Genomic DNA, 24,034 nt, shown 5'->3' with positions numbered 1-24,034 from the left:
AAGCCTTATGCTTCTCCTATAATCAAAAAGACTACTCTCCTTTCAGACACTTCTCTTGAAACCTTGCATCATCTTTGTGCCTCTTTCTTTCTTAACTCTCATATCTAATGAGTTACCAAGTCCAGCCAATACCTTTGGACTCCAAGCCTCTTTTCTATTCCCAATTCCACTGCTTTTGTTCTGGTCCTCCTTCCCCTTTCTCCTGCATCAGCATTCCAACCCAACAGTGCCCCTTGCTACCATCCTCACTCTACTCTTTCTTACCTACTGCTGCCAGAATCGTCATCCCAATATTCAGCTTCAACTTTTTCGTTGTCATCCTTAAAACCTGTGTTGACTCCTTACACAGTGGAGTCCAGATTCTTCAGCATGGCATTCATAGTCAGGGCTCAGCCTTATTTACTCTTTCCATGTCCTATGCCCTACCTCAGTGGTTTTTGGACTTTTTAAATTATTGTTCCCCCAAGGTGTCTTTTAAGGGTTTTATTTTTTTCTTAATCGCCCCTCTCATGAAATTTTAATGCCATAGGTATACTGTCTGTTTATACACTGGGTGTATATCCGTACTTTCCATTTAAAAAGTAAGATGTTTTTACCCTTCAAGAACCAATTTTTGCTCCACTAGCAGCAATATTGCCCCTATTTAGAATTCATACTCTAGCCAAAACACATCTTTTACCAATCCCTGAATATGTCCCTGTATTTCCTAGCTTCCAAGTTTTTACTCACTTTGGCCATTAGCCAGAGGAGTAGAGGGATTATGAGAAGATTCCTAGAGTGTACTTCTGCTACTCAGTGCACTGTTCCCCTTGCCTAGAATGGACTCACACATCTCCTCCCACTACCCTCCATTTCTTCCTATTGAAATATGACTCTTCATGTTGCAACCCAAATACCATTTCCTCCCCCTGAAGCACTCAGCTGGAACTAACTTCTTCCTTCTGTGCTCTAATAGAACTTACTTTATGCATCCATTATGTTCTTCTTTGTTATGTAGTCATTTTTCTATTTGTGTTATCTCCTTCACTGTATTATAAACTTCCTAAAGACAAGGACTATCTTCTTCACAGTGTATAGTGCTTTCATATAGTAGGCACCATTATATGTTAGTTGAAATCAATTCACTGCTACACCGGGAACAAAATAAGAGCCTACCCGTGCACACATTTTAGAAGTTCCATATGTATGCTGAATAAATGAACACATTAAGGAGTAGAAAAAATGGACATCATAAACAAGACACATTCCTAAACCATCATTAACACAGAGATTATCTATAAAGAAGTTCTGTGTGTTGTACAACATCGGTGAACTGAATTAATTCCTGCTTCATAGAAATAACAGCTGCCCACAGAGGTTATTTAAAGCCTACCTGCCTAGACATGTCTTAAATAAGTATGATCAAGGTGAGTAGAGGATCCAAAGGCCAAAACATAATAGCCATTTTTGACAAATGTTTTTGTTGCAGATACAAAATCTTTATTGTGCTTATTCACTATGAAAAGAGATGATACATGTGGAAGCACATTTTAACTGTTAGTAACCATCACCACTACATAAGATGTGACCAAATTAAGGCTATGGGACAATAAAGTTGATCTGATGAAGTTATTTTTGTGTGCAAAGTGAAGCCAAAAGAAACAAAATGTTTTCTGACAAACGTTGGATAATTGTTTTTTTTCAATCCTATCAATCTTTTAATGCATTTAAGTGCTGAAGAATCGTTCAGTGGAAATGGACAGAGTTCTGTTATAACAGTGCTACTCAATTCTTTTTTTTTTTTTCCTTTTTTGGATGACCACAAAAAAAGCAACAATGATTGCAATTACCAAACACGAAACACCCTCATACTGTGTCATAATATTGACATTCAGTCCAGTAATCCTCCACTGTAACAGCTCCTTTACTTTGCAGTGAAAATTGATTTGTATATTTTTTGCCTCTGAGTCCTTGTGGGATTTTTTTTTTTTAATTCAAACAGAAAGTCACAAAAATTATAATCTTCCTCATCAGTTCACTCAGTCCCATGTAATTAATTTTTTTTTATCTTGATCTTTGGTTAACACTTTTATGAATTCATCAGTTTTCTATTAGAGTTCTGAAAATGCTTATTCATTCAGTTCAGCAGTATAGTCAGTTAACAGAAACCTGTACTTGTCAGAGTCTTTTCCATGAATTCCTTGAGGATGAAACCCTTTTATAGGAACATTTTTGCAAAAGTATCAGAGTATACCCAGAACTGTCTGTAAATGACAAAAGACTTAAAAATGACCATGGTTAAAGATTTGATGAAAGTTCATAATAATGCAATTGACAAGGAAATTTAGTTATTTCTGAGATATACATTTTAAAGTATGGATAATTTTTTAAATGTATATTTATAAATATATTTAGAAATTTCCATCATATCTTGGAATAGTACTTCCTAGGGAAAGCTATTTCTGTGGTTTCATAGGATTACATTCTGCCTTAGAGGATTAGGTGTTTTAAAGTGGCACTTTTATTACTTCCCTGAAACATTTTATTAAGAAGATTATCAAATCTTATAGAAAATTACAAACAGGTGCTTTTTACCATCCTTTGGTCATGTCTTCTGTTAAAATACCATAAACGGCATTGTATTTGTTTGATTTTTCTAAAGTCCGAGAATGACTTCTGTGGACAATGAGTTGGGGGTATCTGAGGGATGCGAGACTCGGCTAATAATTTATTTCCAAGGATACACTAAATTCAGCCTTGGGGCCTGGTCCGCCTACAGCCAGCTGTATAATAAGTTCAATCCTTCCGGGTCTTTCTAATAGGGTAACCCTTCTGCCAGTTCCAAAGCTCCTAAGCGCAATTCTATTTCCTATGGGCTCTTCTTTGGAAAGGAGGATTAATCGTGAAACTGTCGCCTTTTCACTCCTGCTAGTCAAGTTCAAGTTTTGTGGGCAAACAACAGCCAGAATAAATACGCTGGAGCCAATACTGAAGCCTCTGCCTCACTTAGGGGCAAAATTACGTAGGATCGTCTAACAAGTCTGATAGGGGTTAGGGGAGGGAAGGGAGGAGCGTGGAAGGGCCCGCCCCTTTGGAATGGGATTGGTTCCCTCTCTCCCTTCAACCGTTCATTTTGCATCTCGGTTGGATAGGCTGAGACAAATATGTCATTGAGGTGTTTTCAAAATGAGCCCTGTAGGTGTGGGCTGTTCCCTAGGTTTGCGGTTTTAGATTTTCAAACGGGCGGACTTATCATTGGCTATGGGATCAAGTTCCTGAAACTGGTCTTCTATAGCTTGAAAAATGTCATTGTATCAGGAAGCGCCAAAGAGCTTAAGTGTAATTCACACACAGTAGAGGATATGACGAAAGTTCCTCAGGGGTTTGATTTCAGTTTCCTAAATGAAGAAGAAGCCAGGAAGATCCTTCAGGTGCTGGAAAGAAATGAGGAGCTACAGAGGGCAGAGAAGGACAGGATCAGGTACAGAGCTAATTCCTTTTTCCCCTGGGTCTGGGCCACAGTGGGGGGCGTCCGCGGCGTCCCCCGAGCCCGGCGTGAGCGGAGGAAGGGGCCGAGCTTTTGTGGGGCACCTGTCTGAGGCTCGGGGACGTTCAACATCCGCCCGGAGCGCGCGGCCCGGCAGGGGGAAATCTGCAGTGAGTCTCTCTTGAGAACTTTGGGAGGCGCTGCTGGTGCAGACACGGCCTTCCGGGCAGGCTCGTCTGCGAGCTCAGGTCCCGCAGCGTAGGGCGCGCCCCTGCCCTCGCCGCGCGGGAGCGTGCCTTGGCGCGTTTCTTCTCAGAGCGGGTCCCGCGCGGCGGCCCCGGCCCCAGACCGGGACACGTGGGCGGCAGTCGCCGCAGGGGGTCCAGGCTGGGTGGCGGGTCTCTCGGGTGTCTCCTAGGCCGCCACGTGGCGTGGGCCAGGTGGGCCCATGAAATGGGGTGGGGAGCGCAGTCCTGCCCCGCGCGCATCCACGTGCTTACAGAGGCCTCCGGGTCGTCCACTCTCGCCCAACACACTCTTCCTCTGCCCCAGAGGAACCTCCCTCTCCACCCCACGCGTGCAGTCAGCGAGGCCCGGGAGAGCTGGCACCTCACTGGAGGCTAAGTGTTTCCCACCCCAAGGGCTGGAGTTCGAGGAACTTGCCAAATTGTGTGGAATGAACCCAGCTGGGACTGGGCCGCGTGGGGCGGCTAGAATGGTTCGATCCCCTTGTTTGTGGCGCTTGGGGAAGAAGTTGCTGCGGAATTTCCCCCTTGACCTTACTATACAGTGTTGTAGGTGAGGGATTAGTTACCAGGGAATGAAATCCAGAGATCATTGCCTGAGATGTAAAGTAACCAGTTTTTCTGCTGGGAAAGTGTGGGATAAGTCCTGGAATGAATTAAAGACTTTCTCACCAATCCCGGAATAAACCCACCCAAGGCCTTCTCCAGTGGACTGTGGAAGAAAATTTAGGGCATCACTCTCAGACCAGAAAGTGTGGCACTGATGGAATTTAGAAAGCCATTTTGTTTGTGAACAACTTCTTGGTGATCTAAGTTCTATGTTTCCACTTCCTTCCAGGCATCCCACTTACCCCCCACCCCCCAATCCCTCAGGGAAAAAACCTCCAAAGATACTCTTCACATAGGGAAACCCTAGCTCGTTTTGTAGAAGCGATTAAAATACACTGGGCCCAAAGCCCTGTCTTCTCTCCCCACCCCCCACCCCCCAGATATGACTCTTGTGGGGAGAAGTGAATATTTGAAGTTTGAGGATATGTATTTCACACCATCATACTCTGCCTGTAGAAAAATAGGCTCCATCATTTCTTCAAACTATGCAGAAATGTGCCCTCGTGAGCACAGTATGTCCACACCCACATACACCCAGGAGCATGTGCCCACACGTATGCACATGCAGTGTACACAGGCACACCCAATGTTGGGAAGGAGAGCTTTAGAATTGCATGCTTGCCTTGTTGTGTTTTCTCTATAGCAGCTCATGGTGCCCATGGCAGCTGACTTTAGGGGGAACTACACTTAGGGGGCAAAGGCCATTGGGCTAGGCCTTAGAAGGAAGGCTAACACACATTTTCTGATTTCATGGCACTCATATCCTAACTGGAGCATTAGCAAAAAAAGCCATAATGCTAAGACAAAAATCAATACTGTTATATGATAGGAATATTGGCATTATCAGAGAGGAAATTTAAAATAATTAAGATTATTTACTCAGGCACAGCTTTTTTTTCCTGCTTTGTTTTTTAAAAAATCTGTTTAATAAACGTCTGAAGCAGAAAAAAAAAATCAATACTGTTAACTATTAAACAAACTTTGAAAAATAATTACCCCAGCAATTTTTTAAATGTCACCACTAAAATATAAAAATAATTTAAGGAAAGCAGACACTTGAGCCAAATGCTCAAGGCAATTATTTCTAGTACTTCATTTTCCCCTGGTTGATTCCTATGTCTCACTATCGAATACCTGTCCCTGGATAGCAGTCTCCATGGGATTGCTCTGCTCACCAGCTCACATGCATTGGGTTTAGAAGCAGATACTGGCATGCAGAAAAGGCCTGAGCTGACATGCCAACTTAGCTCTTCTGTTCATTTTTGATCATCCTATTTTCCTAATCAAGTCAAGACACGTGACTTATAAATCAAGAGTATTATTTGAGAAAAAATACAACAGTGCTGTCTAAGAGACTCTCAGAGGCCTTTTTACTATACTGAGAAAGAGTCTTCAGATCTCTTAATTAGGACAAAAAGGGAAGGGACTAAATGCAGAAGCTTGGAAGATTTGCTGGTTAGGGCCTATCTATGACAGGCTTGAGCTGGCTACAAGACAACTAAGAAAAAGAAGTATCCTACAGTTAGAAATATAGAACTACAGTATCATGCAAGGCCAGAGGTGTCCAGAGGTGGATGTTAACGGCACGGAACTAGTTGAGTTCACCATGCAGGAGACCATAGCCCCACCTGTAGAAATGAGCTTCCCCTGATCTTCCTTCATCAGTACCAGAACTCTCTGGCTCCAGCTTACTGGGAAAGTATTCACATTAAATATTATAATGTTTCCAATATATGAAGAGTTTATTCAGATTTTTAAGAAAAACACCAAGATTCAAACGGATGAATAAGCAAAGATAGACAGAAATCATTCACACTAGAAGATATCCAAACAGTAAACAAAACATATGGGAAAATGTTCACCCTAACAGTAATTAAAAAAAAAAAGAAAGAAAGAAGATCAAAGAAACCTCAAGATATCATACTACACCTTTAAAAATAACTGAAAAGACTTGGTGAGGGTTGAAGTGAAATGGATAGATTCTGCATGTCGTTAGTGGCATTGTAAGTTGAATATCATCCTTTTGGTGAACAATACTGCAACACCTGTGAAGATGTGACTTGCCCTTCACCCAGTCATCCAGTTCTTGAATGTTACTCATTAGTAGGAGATTGAGGTGGAGAAAATGACCACACCAACATTTATTAAGTGCTGCCTTTTTAAGTAATAATAGTAATACTGTGATAATAATAATTGCTAACATTTATTGGTCCCTTACTGTATACTAGGCACTGTATTAAACATGCTATATATATTTAATTAATCCTCTCAATAACCTCGTTAGGTACACACTTTAATTTCCATTCCACAGAGAAGGAAACAGCTTAAAAATGTTGCACATCTTGTTCAAGTTAAGCAGCAGAGCTAGAACTCAAATCCAGATCCATCTCAAAATTATTTTATCATCAGCATTGCCTCACAACCATCCCGTGGGGTGAGTATTATTCATGACTTTGTACAGAAGAGAAACTGAAATTTATCAAGGTCAAGGAACTTGCCCAAGGTCACACAGCTCGTACGTGGCAGAACTAGAATTTGAACCCAAATCTATCTGGCTCTAAAAACCTGTATTCTTTCCACTATACCATATTTTTCCCTGAGGAAACAATTTAGTAGAGGAAAAACAAGACATATACTCTCAGATATTGCAGTGTTACCTATGATAGCAAAATAGTGGAACATTTCAAATCTAAGTAAAAGTGCAGTCATTACAAAGGACAGTTATGAAGACATCATTATGTCCCATCCAGTATGATATTTTAGTTCTATATTTCTGACTACCTTGGTTTTGTAGACACCTCAAGCTTGTCGTGGATGCAGCTGTGGAAAAATGTGTACGAGGCACTCTTCTGTGAAAAAGCAGAACACAAAATAGTGCTTATGTTATTATTTCAGTTTCTTCTGGGCATCTGGGCATGTGCATAGCAACTAGAAGAAAATAGCAAAAATGTGTGCTTCTCCTTTCCGTGAATCTCTAGGGCCTGCTGCAGCTCCTGGCCCATGGCGAACAGTCAGTAAATGTTTGCTGAAAGGCATGGGCTTGCCCTGACAGTGGGGGCCTGGGCTCTCCAGCCCTGAAACCCAACACTGCCAGGCTGGGAAATCAGACCTGGGGGTAAGGACGCTTGGTAGTCTGGGCAGGAATGCTGGGCACATGCTTCCTCCTAAGGCTCTGGGAAGGCAGATGAGGGGAAAGGTGTAGGATTTCATGGCTTAGAGGAGAGGGAGACCGGGTCACAAGGTTTCTGTCTGTATAGGCCCCCTGTAAATACTTGATGAAGAAATTAAAGGTCTGCACTGGCTGGAGTCAGAGGCTTCTGCTGTCCCAGCTTCTCTTCCCACTTCTCAGTCTCTGTTTGTTTCACCTTCTTCTCATCCCCCAATACCCTCTTGCCCAGTTACATGGGATTTCTCCCTCCTTTGAACCCTGTAATGGGATTTCTCCCTCCTTTGAACCTTTCTCTGTTACATTTATCCTCTTCTGTCCTGTCAGTCTGGGATCTGAGCTACAGAAATTCTCTGAGAGCCAGTTAAAGAAATGGAAATACTTAAATTCCAATCTGTCAGTTACGCTTCTTTTTGGATTGTGGAAAGGATTTTGCCTGGAAGTATTCACTCGGGTGTGACTTTTTAGGCCTTGTACAGTCTGTGGTTCTAGCTGCAGTGAAGAAAAATGGCTGAGAGTTTGAATCACGATTGGCAGGTGAAAAATTTCCCCTTACTACTTCTTTTTTTTTTTTTTTAAATAATGGGTGAGTGCATTTATTTAATTACTTTTTTCTTTTTAATTTTTTATTTATTTATTTACTTATTTTTGGCTGTGTTGGGTCTTCGTTTCTGTGCGAGGGCTTTCTCTAGCTGCGGCGAGCGGGGGCCACTCTTCATTGCGGTGCGCGGGCCTCTCACTGTCGTGGCCTCTCTTGTTGCGGAGCACAGGCTCCAGACACGCAGGCTCAGTAGTTGTGGCTCACGGGCCCAGTTGCTCCGTGGCATGTGGGATCTTCCCAGACCAGGACTCGAACCCGTGTCCCCTGCATTGGCAGGCAGATTCTCAACCACTGCGCCACCAGGGAAGCCCCCCCTTACTACTTCTAGCACACCTTGGAGGAAATATATATGTGTGTATGTATACATATATATACACAAATACTATAGATGATAGATAGATAGATAGATAGATGGAATAAAATCTGAAAAGCATCTTACTTTTTACAAGTCTTTGAAAAACACAGCTACCTACCTTTCACCCCCACCACCCCCATCTCATAAGTGTGACTAAAATAGAAAGTACCAAGAGATTATATCAACTAGTCAAGCTCACAGAAGAGATATCAAGAAATCAAAAATGTTTATTTTTCCTATTGCAGAAAACTTATAAAGTATAAGATGTTACAGCACCAGGTGTTATTAAGTTGAAAAATGGCATGTCTAGATTTAGACTATCTTTGCTCAGTGGCAAGATTGCAGCCCAGGAGGGCTTTCTAGAACTTAGCTGTTTCGATTGATTTACACTAGTGTACTTGAGCTGTGGCTCAGTCCTGAGGGGGACTGTGTGTATCAAAGTAGTGAAGTGATCGGTAGCTGGTGGAAACTGCAACATCCTGCAGAGATTAAAAGCCAGACACACAAGTCTCCTGTCTCTCCTAGGCTTTCTGCCTGCCCTCTCCTCTTCCAGCTGGTGAAATTTGCCTCTGGCTAGGATAGACTTTCAAGAAACTTTGGATGCTTATTTATTGGGCATCTACTCTGTGCCAGACACTGTGTTGGCCCTGAGGATACAGCAAAGAAATTCTGCCCCAAATGGCTTTAGTCTATGAAAGTTTTTGGTTGGTGGTAAGTCCTCTAAGATGAAGACTTCATATAAATGTAGCTTGCCCTCATGGAGCCCTGCGTGGCTGGGGAAGGGACCGTGAGAACTGCCTGCAGGTCACAAGAGTGCCCTATAGGCTGGAGTGTTCTGATAATATAACAAGGAATGGGATCAATATCATGGATCTCTGAGGTGTCTGCACTTTTCGGTAACATCCAATTTAGTTAATTCCTTTAAACTGAGGGGAGAGCTTTCTCTCAGACAAATTCTCCCAGCTAGTTACTCCTTGGATTGGTCTCCATGGGCAATACATGTGGAACTACTATAATATTATAGTTCCATATCCCAAGGTTGGGGATTAGTGTCCTCATTAGGTTTTGTGACATTATTATAACTCTTTTAGCTCTTAAAGTTAGTTTTTATCCTCATCCTAATCTGATAAAGCAGGTATTTTTTTCAAAAGATAACAACAACAACAACAGTAATAATAGCTCTTATTTATTGAGCACTTGCTCTGTGCTAAACTCTTCATGTGGGTTATCTCCTTTAATTATTTCTGCAACAATCTGATGAATTAAGGGATATTTTTAATCCCCATTCTACAGAGAAGGTTTAGGGAGGGTAAGTAACTTGAGTGAGATTATATTGCTAAGAAGCACTGGATTTGTGAACTCCATCAGCACTTAATCATTGTGCAGTGTTGCCTCCTACAATGAAGTTGAAGTGATTACCCTCACATTGCCCATCTAGCTTGTAATAGGACCAGCACTGAGATGTTTTCACTTTAGAGCTCTTGCTATTCACCGACCATGAAAATAGAAAACATACAATTCTAGGTAACGTGCCCTTACTAAAAATTGGGAGTATTATTATTAAGGTAAAGGACATAATGGGTATTGGGGGACCACTAATAGTATTCGCCATATATAGGAAAAATTGCAGGTAACTGTTGTCAAGGAAAATAATCAATAAACAATCTATAATAAGAATAGAAAAGAGTTTTATTTGAGCCAAACTGAGGACTATAGCCCAGAAGACAGCCTCTCAGATTACTCTGAAGAACTTCTCTGGAGAAGCATGGTTTTCAGCACAGTTTTATATCTTGTCAGAACAAAGAACATCAAACAAGTCATGGATACATTCCTTTGAGGTTTAAAAAAAAAAAAACAGATCAGCACATACACAGTGAGTCAGTACAGCCTTGGCACCTGGGAAGGGAGTCTTATCATCAAAGGAGAACCAGCATTGGTGTCCCAGGAAGGGAGGCATTTAATCTTTACTTTTAACATGGACATTCTTTACTTCTGGTCACTGTGTCCTTTTCTTTAATAATTAAAGCAGATGTACAATGTATGTACACACAGGCTGTTTTAGTTAGCACAAAATTCAAGTTTACTCATGTATAAGCCAGAATGACTTCCCTGTACCTCAATATGTGAAATTTTCTTTTATCACTGTTTGTTTTTTTTAAAAAGCATATATGCATTTTGTAAGGATATACTCTAAACTATTAAGATGGTTATCTCTTGGATGTGATATTTAAAGGAACTCTAACCATTTTACTATTATTTTATTCCTTAAAATTATCACGGATTATTTTTTAGTGATTATTTCTTTTGATAATAAAGAAATGCAAAATAACTTTTTCCTTCATAAATATGACTTTTAAAATATTTGTCTTAAAAATATCTGAATATTTTTCTGCCCTTTTCTTTATAATGTTTTATACATTTTGTAATGTTAATGTATTTATGGGTAAGTTGGTTTCTCTATGTCAATCTCAAGTTCTTTGTGGTCAAGGATTATTTTAGGGATGGAGAGCCTCACACACCTAGTAGGTACTCAGTTCCTAATTAAGTGGACTTTAACTTACTTCCGTGAGGGAGTACAAAGTGAGGGAAGGATAGATCTGGGGAAACCATATGAAGGACAAAGAAGGTCAGATTAAGGTTAATCAGAAAATATTTTTCTTCCTGTTAGCACATTTGGGTTTTAAAACTGAGAACCAGTTGGCTAAGAGCCTTGCTGAAGCAATTCAGGTCTGTTTTTCTGCAGTTAGTTACTGCACAGGCCGTAATATTGAGAGCCTAGGCTCACTTCACTCTCCTGCTCAGGAATATTTCCTTATTGGCATTGCCAATGGCCCTAACTAAAGGCTGTACTCAAAATATCAACTTGGCATACCACAGGAGCCAGCTTCCTCATTCCTCTGTGTGTTAGACTTTCTAATGATGAAAGAGGAAATTGGGGGCTACAGTGACCACCAGACTCCCCACTTTCCAAAGAAAAGTTGTGGTGTTTTATATTTATATCAAGTTTGCCTTGGTTTCAATTTTAAAACAATGCATTTAATGGCAGTTGAAGGAGGGAAGGGTCTGATGGGGGGGGGGGGGAGAGAGTAACCTGGCAACCACTGCTCTGTTCTCCAGATCTGTTGAAAAGATCTGTCCTCCAGGTATCAAGAAGGGCCATGCTCCCTCTGAAGGCACTTGGGAAGAATCTGTTCCAGGCCTCTCCTAACTTCTGGTAGTTCCTGGGCTGTTGGCAGTGTAACTCCAGTCTTCACATGGCATTCTCCCTGTGTGCACGTCTGCCTCTGCTGTCCAAATTTTGCCCTTTCCATAAGGACACCAATCGTACTGAATTAGAGCCCACTCTAATGACCTCATTTTATCTTGATTACCTTTGTAAAGACCTTATCTCCAAATAAGGTCATATTCTGAGCTACTAGGGGCTAGGACTCCAACATATCTTTTTTGGAGGACACAGTTTAATACATAACTGTAAGGCTGGTTCAATGTTTTTAAATAAATTACTGTAAACCACTATATCAACAGTCTAAAGAAGAAAAACACATGATCATATCAGTTGATGCAGAAAAAGCCATGATAAAACCTCTTGGCAAGGAAGAAATAGAACCTAATAAAAGGCATCTACAAAAAACTTATGGCTAACATCATACCTGATGGTGAAAGACTGCTTTTCCCTTAAGATTGAGAACAAGACAAGGATGTACAATCAATCCTCCCGTTCCTATTTAACATCATACTTGAGGTCCTAGCAAGGCAAAGAAATGAACGGTATACATATCAGAAAAGAAGAAATAAAACTATCCCTATTTGCAGATGACATGATTGTCTACAAAGAAAATCTCCCCAAAAACTACCCCCCAAAAATCCTAGAACTAATAAGTGAATTTAGCAAGGTGGTAGAATACAAGATTAATACACAAAAATCTACTGTGTTTCCATATAATAACAATGAACAGTTAGAAATCTAATTTTTAAAAAATTTTATGAAAAACAAAGGAACTGAATAGACAAAACAATTTTGAAAAAAAGAAAATTGAAAGAATCACACTACTTGATTTTAAGACTTACTATAATGTCACAGTAATCAAGCTATCATAGTAGTTGTGAAGGGAAAAACATATAGTTTAATGGAACAGAATATAGTCCAGAAATAGACCCCCAAAATATAGCCAATTGATTTTTTTACAAAGGTATGAAAGCAATTCAATGAAGGATAGTCTTTTCAACAAAGGGTGTTGGGATATTTGGGCACAAGGCTAGAAACATTTTCATCACCCCAAAATTAAACATTAAGTAGTTACTCTTTGAAAGACAGATATCATATGATATCACTTATATGTGGAATCTAAAATTTGACACAAATGAACTAGATAGGTAGATAATACGAAACAGAAACAGACTCACAGACATAGAGAACAGACTTGTGGTTGGTTGCCAAGAGGGAGAGGGGTGGGGGAGGGATGGATTGGGAGTTTGATATTAGCAGATGCAAACTATTATATATAGAATGGATAAACAACAAGGTCCTACTGTATAGCACAGGCAACTATATTCAATATCCTGTGATAAACCATAATGAAAAAAATATGAAAAAGAATATATATATGTGTGTGTATACATATATATATAACTGAATCACTTTGCTGTACAGCAGAAATTAACACAACACTGTATATCTACTGTACTTCAATAAAATAAATTTTTTAAAAAGTTACTCTTCATTCCTGCCTCCCTCCAATGCTGGCAACCACCAATCAGCTTTCTGTCTATATGTATCTACCTATTCTGGATATTTCATATAAATGGAACCTTTCATATAATACGTAACCTTTTGTGTCTGCTTTACTTAGCATAATGTCGTGAGGTTTATCTACTTTGTAGCATGTGTCTGTACTTTATTCTTTTTTATGACTGAATGATATTGCATTGTATGTACATACCACAATTTGTTTATCCATTCTTCATAAACATTTGGGTTGTTTCCACCTTTTGGCTATTGTGAATAGTGTTGCTATGAACATTTATCTACAAGGATTTTTTTTTTTTTTAATAAATTTATTTATTTATTTATTTATTTTTGGCTGTGTTGGGTCTTCGTTTCTGTGTGAGGGTTTTCTCCAGTTGTGGCAAGCGGGGGCCACTCTTCATCACGGTGCGCGGGCCTCTCACTGTCGCGGCCTCTCTTGTTTCGGAGCACAGGCTCCAGACGCACAGGCTCAGTAGTTGTGGCTCACGGGCTTAGCCGCTCCGCGGCATGTGGGATCCTCCCGGACAGGGGCACAAACCCATGTCCCCTGCATTGGCAGGCGGATTCCTAACCACTGCACCACCAGGGAAGCCCTCTACAAGGATTTTGAGTACCTGTTCCCAGTTCTTTTGGGTATATACCCAGGAGTAGAATTACTGTGACATTTGGTAATTCTGGGTTTAACTTTCTAGGAATCATCAAAACTGTTTTCATCCACACTCACTTTCATATAATTGTGATTGTACTGTGTATATTTTTGTTCGTTTGTGTAATATCTGACATAAAAATAACCCCTTCAAATTAAAGACTCTTAGTCAACATTATTTTTTGTGGCTGCATACTATTCTGCTATATGCATTTTATAATTTAATTAATCATTCCAATATTTTAGGTTCTTCAGTTTTCTTTTATTCTTTTTTTTCTCATTGCTATTGTTAACGAGTCCAAGCTCATACTGCTTGCTGCACTACAGGCCAATACATTGAGAGACGAGTTGTTGGGGCGAGGAATAGCGACTTTATTCGGAAAGCCAGCAGACCAGGAAGATGGTGGACTAGTGTCCCAAAGAACCATCTCATCCAAGTTAGAATTCAGGCTTCTTTTATACTAAAAGGGGAGGGGGTGTGGCTGGTTGTTGCAAACTTCTTGGTGCCAGAATTCTTTGTTCTTGCAACTGTCCATTTAGGTCTGGTCACGATGTTCTTGAGAATGGGCTATCCTGTATATTTCAGGCTCTAGGCAACATTCTTTTACAAAAGGTTCAGAACCAGCATGACTAAGCACAGGCAACAGAGCACACAGGTTAGAGCTAAAGGAATAGATTCAATATGGAGTCAGGTTTGTTCTTCTCTGTTACACTATGTTAAATAACACCAGGACAAACATTTGTGCTTACATCCTTAATTCAATTTAAAGTGTGTCCCTAAGGTAAATTCCACAATGTAGAATCATTATTTTATAATATAAATACTTTCTAAATTCGTGATACCTGTTACCAAATTGCTCTTCAAAAATGTTCTACCAAACACTGATTTGACTTGAAGCGGAAAGCCTCCTATTTTACCATACCCTTCCCAGCCCTGGATCGTATTATTATTATTATGTTTAATCTTTGCTAATTTTGTAGGCTAAAAAATTCTTATAATAGATTTATCAATAATTTCTGACACTGTGTTATAATAAATTTGAACTTTTTTTCATATGTTTACTATTTATTTACATTTCATGATTTATGAATTATCTCTTTATACCTTTGCCCATTTGTATTTCAGAATTTATATTCAGAATGCTTGTTGTCACAAATAACAGATCTAATCATGGCTTTAATGGCTTGGGAATAAAGTTTTCTGACATAACAAGATATCTAGAAGTAGGCGACTGCTAGCTGGTTTAGTGGTTTAGGATGTCAGGTTGGAGTCTTTGCAATGAAAAATGGCTGCAACTGCTCCAAACATTATATCCATGTTCAAGGCAGGGAGAGAGGGGATAGGGTGGAGCCAACTGCATCTGTCCCCTTTATTATGAAAGTAAAAGCTTTGCCAAATGCTATCCCAGCACATTTCCCCTTATGTCTCATTGACCAGAACCAGGTCATAAAGCCACCCTTTGCTGCAAGGGAATTGAGAAATCAAGTAATAGGATTTAAATGTTAGGCTTAAATCATTTGTGATCCATCCCCTGGGACTGCACACTTTGCTGCCCACAGCAAAACCAAAAAGGAAGGGAACTAGGGGGAATGGATTCTAGAAGGCAAACAACACTATCTGACACAGAGTCTCAGTGTGTTTTGAGTTTTTTTATTGCTTTATATATTTCTCTATACATTAAGGAAATTGACTTTTGTCCTACTTATTACAAATATATTTCCCAGATTTCAGTTTGCACTTAACTGCTATTTATCTGAGAAAAGGCTTTTTTTTTCCTATTTATATAATGTAATGTACTAAGTTTAAATTTTTTTCTTTTTGTTTTTTAGATTAGAAAGTTCTTCCATTTAGAAATTAGATCGACATTTACCTCTAGTTTTTAAAATCTTTTTGAAAATTTAACTTTTTAATTGATCAGATATGTATTTTACCTATAAGGTAGGATAATTATATAAATTGATTTTTTTCCCAAATAACTAGCAAATTGTCCTGGTACCACTTATTTCCATCTGCTTCTAGGGCCCATGGTTATTCCTTTTAGAGAAAGGACTATGGAACAACAAAACAATATCAACAACAACAAAGAATTGATGAGGCAAATGCTGCAACATCAGCTTTCATGAAACCTAAGAAGGAAATTGCAGGGAAAAGGCTTTAGTACTGAGAAGTGTGATTGTTTGTTATAAGTATATCAGTGCACATAGTTAATGGATCGTGTTTCAGTTTCCTTCCTCTTTCCATTTTCTATGACAGGTAGCAAACCTAATTGAGGGTAGACCTCAATTATCTCATCCTGAGATATCCATCAAGTGACCTGGTTGTCATTTAGATCTGGTTCTTTTCCTAGTCAAACAAATACCTTATTAGGGGGGTATAAGTTTTTAACTTATAACAAAATTAATTTGCTTTAAAAGGATAAGTGATTAACAGGATTACTACACAAACAAGCAAACAAAATTAAAACCACACATGTTGTGAGTTTAATGTTTACCATTCACAGGGGAACAGGTAAAACTCTTCAGGAGATCATTGCTTATCACTCAGGGTCCAACCAGGAAAACAGAAACTACTGGGTATTTAAAACCGAGTGTAGTGCGGTGAATTGGTTAGTTACATGGTGATAAAAAGAGGGAGAGAAACCAATCAGGAGACAGTGAGGCTGACCAGAGATTGGCAGCTGCAGGGAGCCTGGAGGCAGTGCTGATAACTGGTTCTCCTGGAGAAAAAGCCTTGATTTGTAGCATTGGTTAATTTCAAGCTAGAAACCGTTTAACAAACAGCTTGTAAAATTCCTGAATATTTACAATCTGCTCTTGTAAACTAGTACAAGCCAGCTCTAGCACACCACTGGTTAGAGAGGAAAAGGGAGCAGGTGGTGTTAGCCAAGCCCTACAGGCTAGGGTCCCCCATGAGAAACTGGGACCATGGCAGGCCTGTCTGGGGATTTGGAGACGTGGGAGAGACAGTCACTGCCAGAAGTTCTGCATGAGGCAGAGGGAAGAGGAGAAATACCCTGACTTTTCCCTTCCAGCCCTCCAGTCTCCCGCCAGCGTCTGGCTGAAGCCAGCTGGAAGCATCTAACTGGTAGTGAGAGCCTGGGAAATGCAGCTTACAGGGGTCATCTCCCAGCAGCACAGAGCAGAGCAGGGAAGGGACAGTTTCTTGTCCTCTTTTCCCTTCCATCCCTGTTGTCCTCTTCTGTCGTCCTTTAGATTCTACTTTTTCTCACTGCCCAGCCTTAATATTGCTAAGGCTTTGCTTCCCTGCCAGAAACTTGTCTTGAGTTTTCTTTCTAGTTGTCCTGTACTTATTGCCCTTGCTCACTCTTCTCTTTTACAGTTTCTGTCTCTTGCTTCAGCACCTTTGGGGAGTGGCCCTCTTCTGCCCTTGCTTCTCTGTGCTGCCGCTTCTCCCCACCTTTCTGGATATTCTTCCTATGCCATGGTCAGCCTCCAACATGCTCAGATTAGTCAGGGTCTTTGGGTGGAGAGGAAGAGTCTCACTCAGGGCACTTTAGATAGAGAGGGCTTTGCAGAAGAGTTACCTGTGGACTGAATCTGGAATTTGAAGGACTTGGAAAACCAAGACTCTAGGGACCAGCTACTCTGCTTGCCTGTCACAGCCCACACTGTCCTTCTCCTAGGATGCCTTTGATTCCCTCACTTCATGCTGCTGCATTTTTCAACTGGCTGACTCTTTATACATTCTCTGGTCCGATTATGGTGCTCATGGCCATTATGCCAGGTCACCTGATGCCCCTCTAGCCAGCCTGTGAATGGGCTGCCCTAGGATAAGGCATCCAATCTGTAGCACCTCCTAGGGAAAACTTATTGCTGGATGTTCTAAGCGGGGGCCTTAGACCATACAGTTCAGCTCAAGATGATATAATATTGACTTGGCAGGCACTAAGATTCACCTGTCCAGGAAGGGGATTGCACTTGGGTTCTCTGTACTCACACTGCCTCTCCTTTCTGTATGCCTACCTGCGCACTAAGATACATTTGATGTGTCTGCTTGGCTTCCGTGATGACAGGTCTTGGACTGCAGGCTCTGTGAAGACAGAGATTCTCAACCCTGGTTGAAATGACAACCACCTGGGGAACTCTCAAAATGCCCGATTCCATGCCCCACCCTGACATTCCAGCCAAATTGGTCTGTGATCAGGTTGGGCATATGGGTGTTTTTTTAAAGCTCCCAGATGACCTAATATGCAGTAAGGGATCCCATCTTGGTTGCCTGGACATTGGGTTGTGACTTCGCCTGTCACATCTTTCCTATAGGCCACTCCTTTACATGAGTTGAGGGACTGTTGATTTCTCAGGAAACCCTGTGGTTTGGGAAGGGAAAGCCTGGAGTGCTAGTGAAGGACAGTCCGAGAGGGATATGCCTGACACAAATGTAAAAAGCCTTGTTTCTAGTACTTTCCCACTTCAGAATTTCTTGGCAGGATCAAAAGGACCTTCTGCCCCTGGAGCTGTTTAGTCTGACAACTGTAAGAATTGCTTTTCACTTTTTGTTGTTTTTATTTTGTTCTACTGCCCACTTAGTGTGGTTACACATAAACACAAATGCTGTAATATCCAGGAGCTGATTACATCCTGGCTGTGAACTTGCTTCCTTCTAGTCATAGGTTCCTCACATTGGCTGGTGAGTGGTTATGTTCAACGTGAGGAAACAGGACATAGCTAAAGAAGAACAACATGGAAGCCCAAAGAGTTTCTGAAAGGGTAAAGCAGTCTGGTTTCACTACAAGTTGGTCAAAAGAAAGAGAAAGGAATTAGATCTCTTTCTTTGATGATTCTGTGATTATTCAGGAATATGTGATTGGTGACTTTTTAAATATATGCAGTACTTTAAAGCTTACCATGTTCACTGGATCCTCTCAAATATCCTTTAAAGTAGGAACAGCAGATATTATTTTCTTATTTTCCCAGATGAGATATTATTATCCTTATTTTTCTCTTTTCTCAAAATGCCTCAAGACCACAGTAACGCCCAAGGGTGGATGTGAGACTAGAACACAGGACTCTGGGCCCTGTGGCACTTGTGCAGCATGTCCTGTCGCTCTACGGGTGAACTGATCCAGACACTAAGCGATGGAGGTGTGTGGAAATGTGTGGATTCAAAGGGAAGTTAATACCTGAGCTTCAAGGGAGTTAAACAACAGTTGAGAGAATGTGTGGATTGTGATCGTAGATTGCTATGATGGGTGGGGGTCAGCTTGGGACCCCTGTGATCTCCGTCAGCCTCACCCCTTACAGCCACACCAGATAGACTCACAGTCTAGGTGAGACCCAAGTGCTGTCCATACGACACAGCTTCGCGACAAGACTCCCTTTTTCTGAGGCCGGCCACTTGCTGTTCTGCAGCCCCTCAGGGAGCCTTCCTGAGGTGCTGCTGTGATACAGGCAGGAGTGACCATGGGGCCGAGGAGTGCTGCAGACAGAATCCTCAAAGGCTCCCGGGTGGCCTGAGGAAAGTCCTAGGGGTCTTAAATAAATCCCCTAAAAAAGCCAGCATTTTGATTTAAATTGCGTCAGAGCCCAGATGGCAACAAAGGTTTTTCTTTTCATTTTTAAGTGTTTAAACTGCAGAACTTTTTGCGGCCTAGTTTTTAAATATCTGTCGTGTATTTTATGTGTGGTCCTCTTCCTTTCTTGCAGATGCCGTAAGGTAGATAAGCATGACTTTTGGATCGTGCACACTTGAGGGCAGGTCTGAGTTGCTGAATCCCTGCGTTTGCACTTGAGCCTACACTTTGCAGTCCCCTTCAGGATCACCGAAGGCCAAATGAGAACTCTGTCTGCTGAAAGTTGTCCCCGAAGTAGCTGGTGTTGGGTACTTCACTCCTCAGAGTAGAAAAATCACTGGGGCTTGCTGAGGGGACCGCTAACCATGGCCTTCCCTGTGGGGGAGTATGTCAGGAGGGTCTGGCCGTCCCTCCGCTTGGCCTGCTTGCTAGCGCCTCTTATTCCTCAAGGACATCAGTTTCTTCCCTATTCTCAGCAACCCCCAACCTCACACCCCACCAAACATTCTTAGCTGTAGGTTAGGCTGTAGCACCGGCTCCACCAAAGACAACAGGAAAGGCCAGTACATTAGGTCATGTCTGTCCACAGCTGTTTAATTGCTTTGCCGCTGCCATCCAGGCAAAACTCTTTAAAAGGTTTATGAGTAACATATTCCCTCCAGGGTAGCTGTCTCCACCTTCAAAGCCACATGCACCACCCCTCACCTAGCTCTGCCTCACACCTCGTACACCCAGTTCCCCTGAGCCCTGGCTCCAGCTGCTTCCCCAGCTTGTTTCACTTCCTCCATGTGTCAGCATGTGACCTCTTGTTCCGGGCCTCCCAGATCCTTAAGCAGAGTTCAAGGGGAACAAAATGATACGTAAATGTGAATTTCTTTATTATAAACAACCTTCATGTGTCTAAAAGCCAACTAAGTGTTGTGTCACAGTTTCCAAACAGTGCTGCAAAACAATTACAGCTTTATCATCAAAGTGATTAAAATGTTTTTCTCTTCTTAGCTCATCTGAGCTTCATCTCTGAGGTACTATAGGCACTCCTAGGTGGCAACCCCTAAAGATGGAAGATTCTACACCTCCAGGGTCCTGGGTCTCTTGGGGAGGTAAGCCAGGTCCTCACTACTCCTTTGGCTTCTTTCCTGGGAGGTAGGTCATCATCAGGAGTTTTTTTTTTATTGTAGGTCAATCAACCGTCAAAGTTACGTGTTGGGGGTAGCATTGCAATTTCACCTCTTTCTCTTGGACCTGCCAGATATGACAAGCTTCTCCATTTGCAGCATTAAGGCAACTGTCTTGGGAACCTGTCACTGCCTCAGGACCCTCCTCCCATCACCTCACAGCATCAGGGGTCAGAGTTGGGTACCTCTGTGTTCCTCTTGAGAGTGAAAGCCCCATAGGGTAGATTTTTTTCCCAGTATATTGACTCAACAACACTTCTGTTAGGTAGCAAACACTCATTTATTCACAGATGAGATCCTACCATGATCTTAGTACCAGAGATACTAAAATGCTCTCCACAATCTCTCAGTGTAGTGAAGGAGACGGATTTGAAAACAGTATATTCACTATAATGTGGCAGATGATAAGGTAGTTGCACACAGGGACACAGAGATCATTTAACCCCATGTGTGGTCTCAGGGAAGACTTGCAGGAGGAGATAAGTCACAAAGATGTGAAAGACCCTGTTGGAATTGCAGCACCATTAGCAGTGGCTAGCACTGGAATACAGAGTGAGAGCCAATGACCTGCAAGAGAGGGCTGGGTACAAACTGGGGGTGAGGAGGTGCCATTGAAATGCTTAGCAACAGAGTGACAGTGTCACATTTGCCTCTTAGGTGGATGGCTCTGTATGAAAGATGAAGCCCAGATTAGAAGACAGATATGTTTAGGGGCCTTGACTAGGGATGAAGAGAAGGGGAAAGATTCAAGAAATATTTGCACAGTTAAATTAGCAGGACTTTGTGGCTGATTGGCTGGAGGAAGAGGGGGAAGGAGTGTTCATATGAACTCAGGTTTCTGGCTTTGATGAGGTTTTGGTATTTGACCTACTGTTTACACTGAAACTGGTAGATTCAAGTGGACTCTATACTTTGTGAGTCCCGGGTGAGGTAATATATATGAATATTAAAGGACAACAATTCCTCCATCCATCAACTTCTAAACATTTAAAAATTACGTTATGTCTTGATGAATGTTATCTCTTAGCAGTTAAGTTCGTTTTAGGCCTGACACTGGGATTGGGGGTGAAGGGAGGAGTAAGCAGATTTCAAAGCAGAATTCTGACTAGGGAGATTGAAACTTGTTCCCCAGCTCCAGACGGGCCTGGTAAAGGACATCTGGGGAGAAGCTGAAAGCAGCCACCTGACAGGAGAGGAGGGGACTGATTGGCCCACAGGACCCGCCTGCCAGAGGAAACTGCAGCGGGTTTCATTTCCTCCCTTTCAGCTCTGGACTTCTGTCAGGAGCTTTATCTCTCTCCTATTATAAGCAAAAATAATTAAGACCGGGCTTCCCTGGTGGCGCAGTGGTTGAGAATCTGCCTGCCAATGCAGGGGACACGGGTTCAAGCCCTGGTCTGGGAAGATCCCACATGCCGCGGAGCAACTAGGCCCGTGAGCCACAACTACTGAGCCTGCGCGTCTGGAGCCTGTGCTCCGCAACAAGAGAGGCTGCGATAGTGAGAGGCCCGCGCATCGCGATGAAGAGTGGCCCCCGCTTGCCGCAACTAGAGAAAGCCCTCGCACAGAAACGAAGACCCAACACAGCCAAAAATAAATAATAAATAAATAATTTAAAAATAATAATAATAATTAAGACCAACTGATCATTAAAACACCTTTTCCCCCCTTCCAAAAAAAAAGCAAGACATTTCAAGTGGCTGTTTCCCTCTGAAGTGGCAGTGAGCTGCTCTTCAGCAGCACCCTTCTCTTCATTCTGGGCTCAGCAGAAATGTATTTCACCTTCAGCAAGTGGGGGATCCCCTCTTCTGTGTGCCCTGCCTACCAGCCTAGGGCATTGGGGATCTTGTCCAGAAGCTTGTCCAGAGTCACTGAAGAGAGAGGCAAAGCCATCATTCTACCTTGTGCTACTCAGCACCCATCAGGTAAGATGCTGTGCACCAGGATGAAGCCCCTGGCAAACCACTGGCCCTGGTATTTCAGAATTTGCCTGAATATGTTGAACGCATACCTCTAGGTTCAAAGCAGTGAGGCTGAGAATGGTATCTTCAGTAGGAACGATGATAAAGGAAAAAGGTACACCTTTCCAAGTTTAACATGATGGTAGAGTACTTAAATCCCAACATGTTTGGGGATCAAGATTAGTGATATTTTCATCTTTATTAAAATAAGAAATCATTGACAAATATTTTGAGGACCTACTATTTTTTTTTATGGGCTATGCAAACTTCTATGGTATATGCAAACTTCTATGGTAAATGCAAAGCGCAGAACCCAAGAAATTTATAATCTATTTGGGTGGACAATTGAAAATTTAAATAATATTATAAAGTTACACATGACTAAGTACCTAATGGGTAGTACAGACAGTAGGATTTTGGAATGAGAGTAAGATGGATGGTAGCTGAAATTATTAGGAAAGACTTCATAAAGAAACTGGCCTTGAAGGGTGGTTGGATGTGGGTAAGTGGAAGGTGGATAAGGGGAGAATGACTTCCAAGTATGGCTTGTTAACACTTCCATTGAATCAAGTCTACATGACACACTTATTGAACTTTAATTTCTAGTTAGAATATGTAAATCTTCAATTCAGGAAGGCTATTCATGTCAATATTGGGAACTAAAGTCCTAAGGAAAAGAGCTAGTGTTTATTTATTGTGGGAAAACTGCTGGCTTGCTGGAGCATTCCGTCAACTGAATTGTTTCCCTCATCCTCCCCAGAGATCTATTCACCCTCGGTAACTTCTGCTAAATGTTCACTAATTTTTAGCAATCTTTCACATAGAGAATGAGATTTAGGCTAGCTGTTTATATTCTTTTCTGCAAATGATAAATAGCAGAGCAGCACAAAATCATTTTGATAAAATAGAAATTCACTGTGTCTTAAAGGGTTATGTGGCACTTTTCTCCGTATCTCAGGCTTTCAGTTGAATCTGCTGAGTCAGGGAGCAGTCACCAGCTGTGTGAGTGACAGGCATGAGGCCACAAAAAGAAATCTTTGGCTTCCCCTCCAAGCCCTGTTCTTTACATAAGAGCATAGGAGCCTCCAGAAGACTTGCATGATCTTAGTGTTGAAATTTCTGTGTATATGTACCAAAGAATTGAGAGAATTTCAGAGTTTCTGGGATTCTTATTTATAACCCGATGACCAGGACAGTATTGAAAATATTAATGGATAATGGTTGACCTCCACGAGTAAAGTTGGACAGTTTCCCTTGATGCAAGGCCAGCAAATATAAACTTCCAATGACCATTTAAAATAAAACAAGAACAAAATGAAGTTCTTCACTCTCCTACTTCGCTTCCTTTGCTCAGATTACTCTCTGCCAATGATGGCCTGCATGCATCCCCTCTCTGCATGCGTGCACACACACACACACACACACACACACACACCCTGTACCTACTTTCCAAACCATTCCACCATTCCCTGGGGAGGAACAATGGTGGATTCAGACGCTGAGCTAACAAGGCTTATCTCCCTGCCTTTAAG

At 41.6% G+C, this 24,034-nt stretch overlaps 1 protein-coding gene across 2 annotated transcripts in view; it reads left to right on the top strand.

Annotated features, from left to right (window-relative positions):
- Window positions 1-3,136: 3,136 nt before the first annotated feature.
- Window positions 3,137-24,034, top strand: part of EXPH5 (exophilin 5) — a 72,879-nt gene continuing 51,981 nt past the window's right edge. For both annotated transcript variants that reach the window (XM_061203890.1, XM_061203889.1), the window contains exon 1: window positions 3,137-3,460. In XM_061203890.1, the coding sequence (XP_061059873.1) occupies window positions 3,382-3,460 (79 nt within the window). In that variant the 5' untranslated portion in view covers window positions 3,137-3,381. The remainder of the gene's footprint in view (window positions 3,461-24,034) is intronic.

This window comes from Eubalaena glacialis, chromosome 10, assembly GCF_028564815.1.
Source record: "Eubalaena glacialis isolate mEubGla1 chromosome 10, mEubGla1.1.hap2.+ XY, whole genome shotgun sequence".
Taxonomy (NCBI): Eukaryota; Metazoa; Chordata; class Mammalia; order Artiodactyla; family Balaenidae; genus Eubalaena; species Eubalaena glacialis.
Note: the sequence above shows the minus strand (reverse complement) of the source record. Positions and strands in the feature narration are given on the sequence as shown.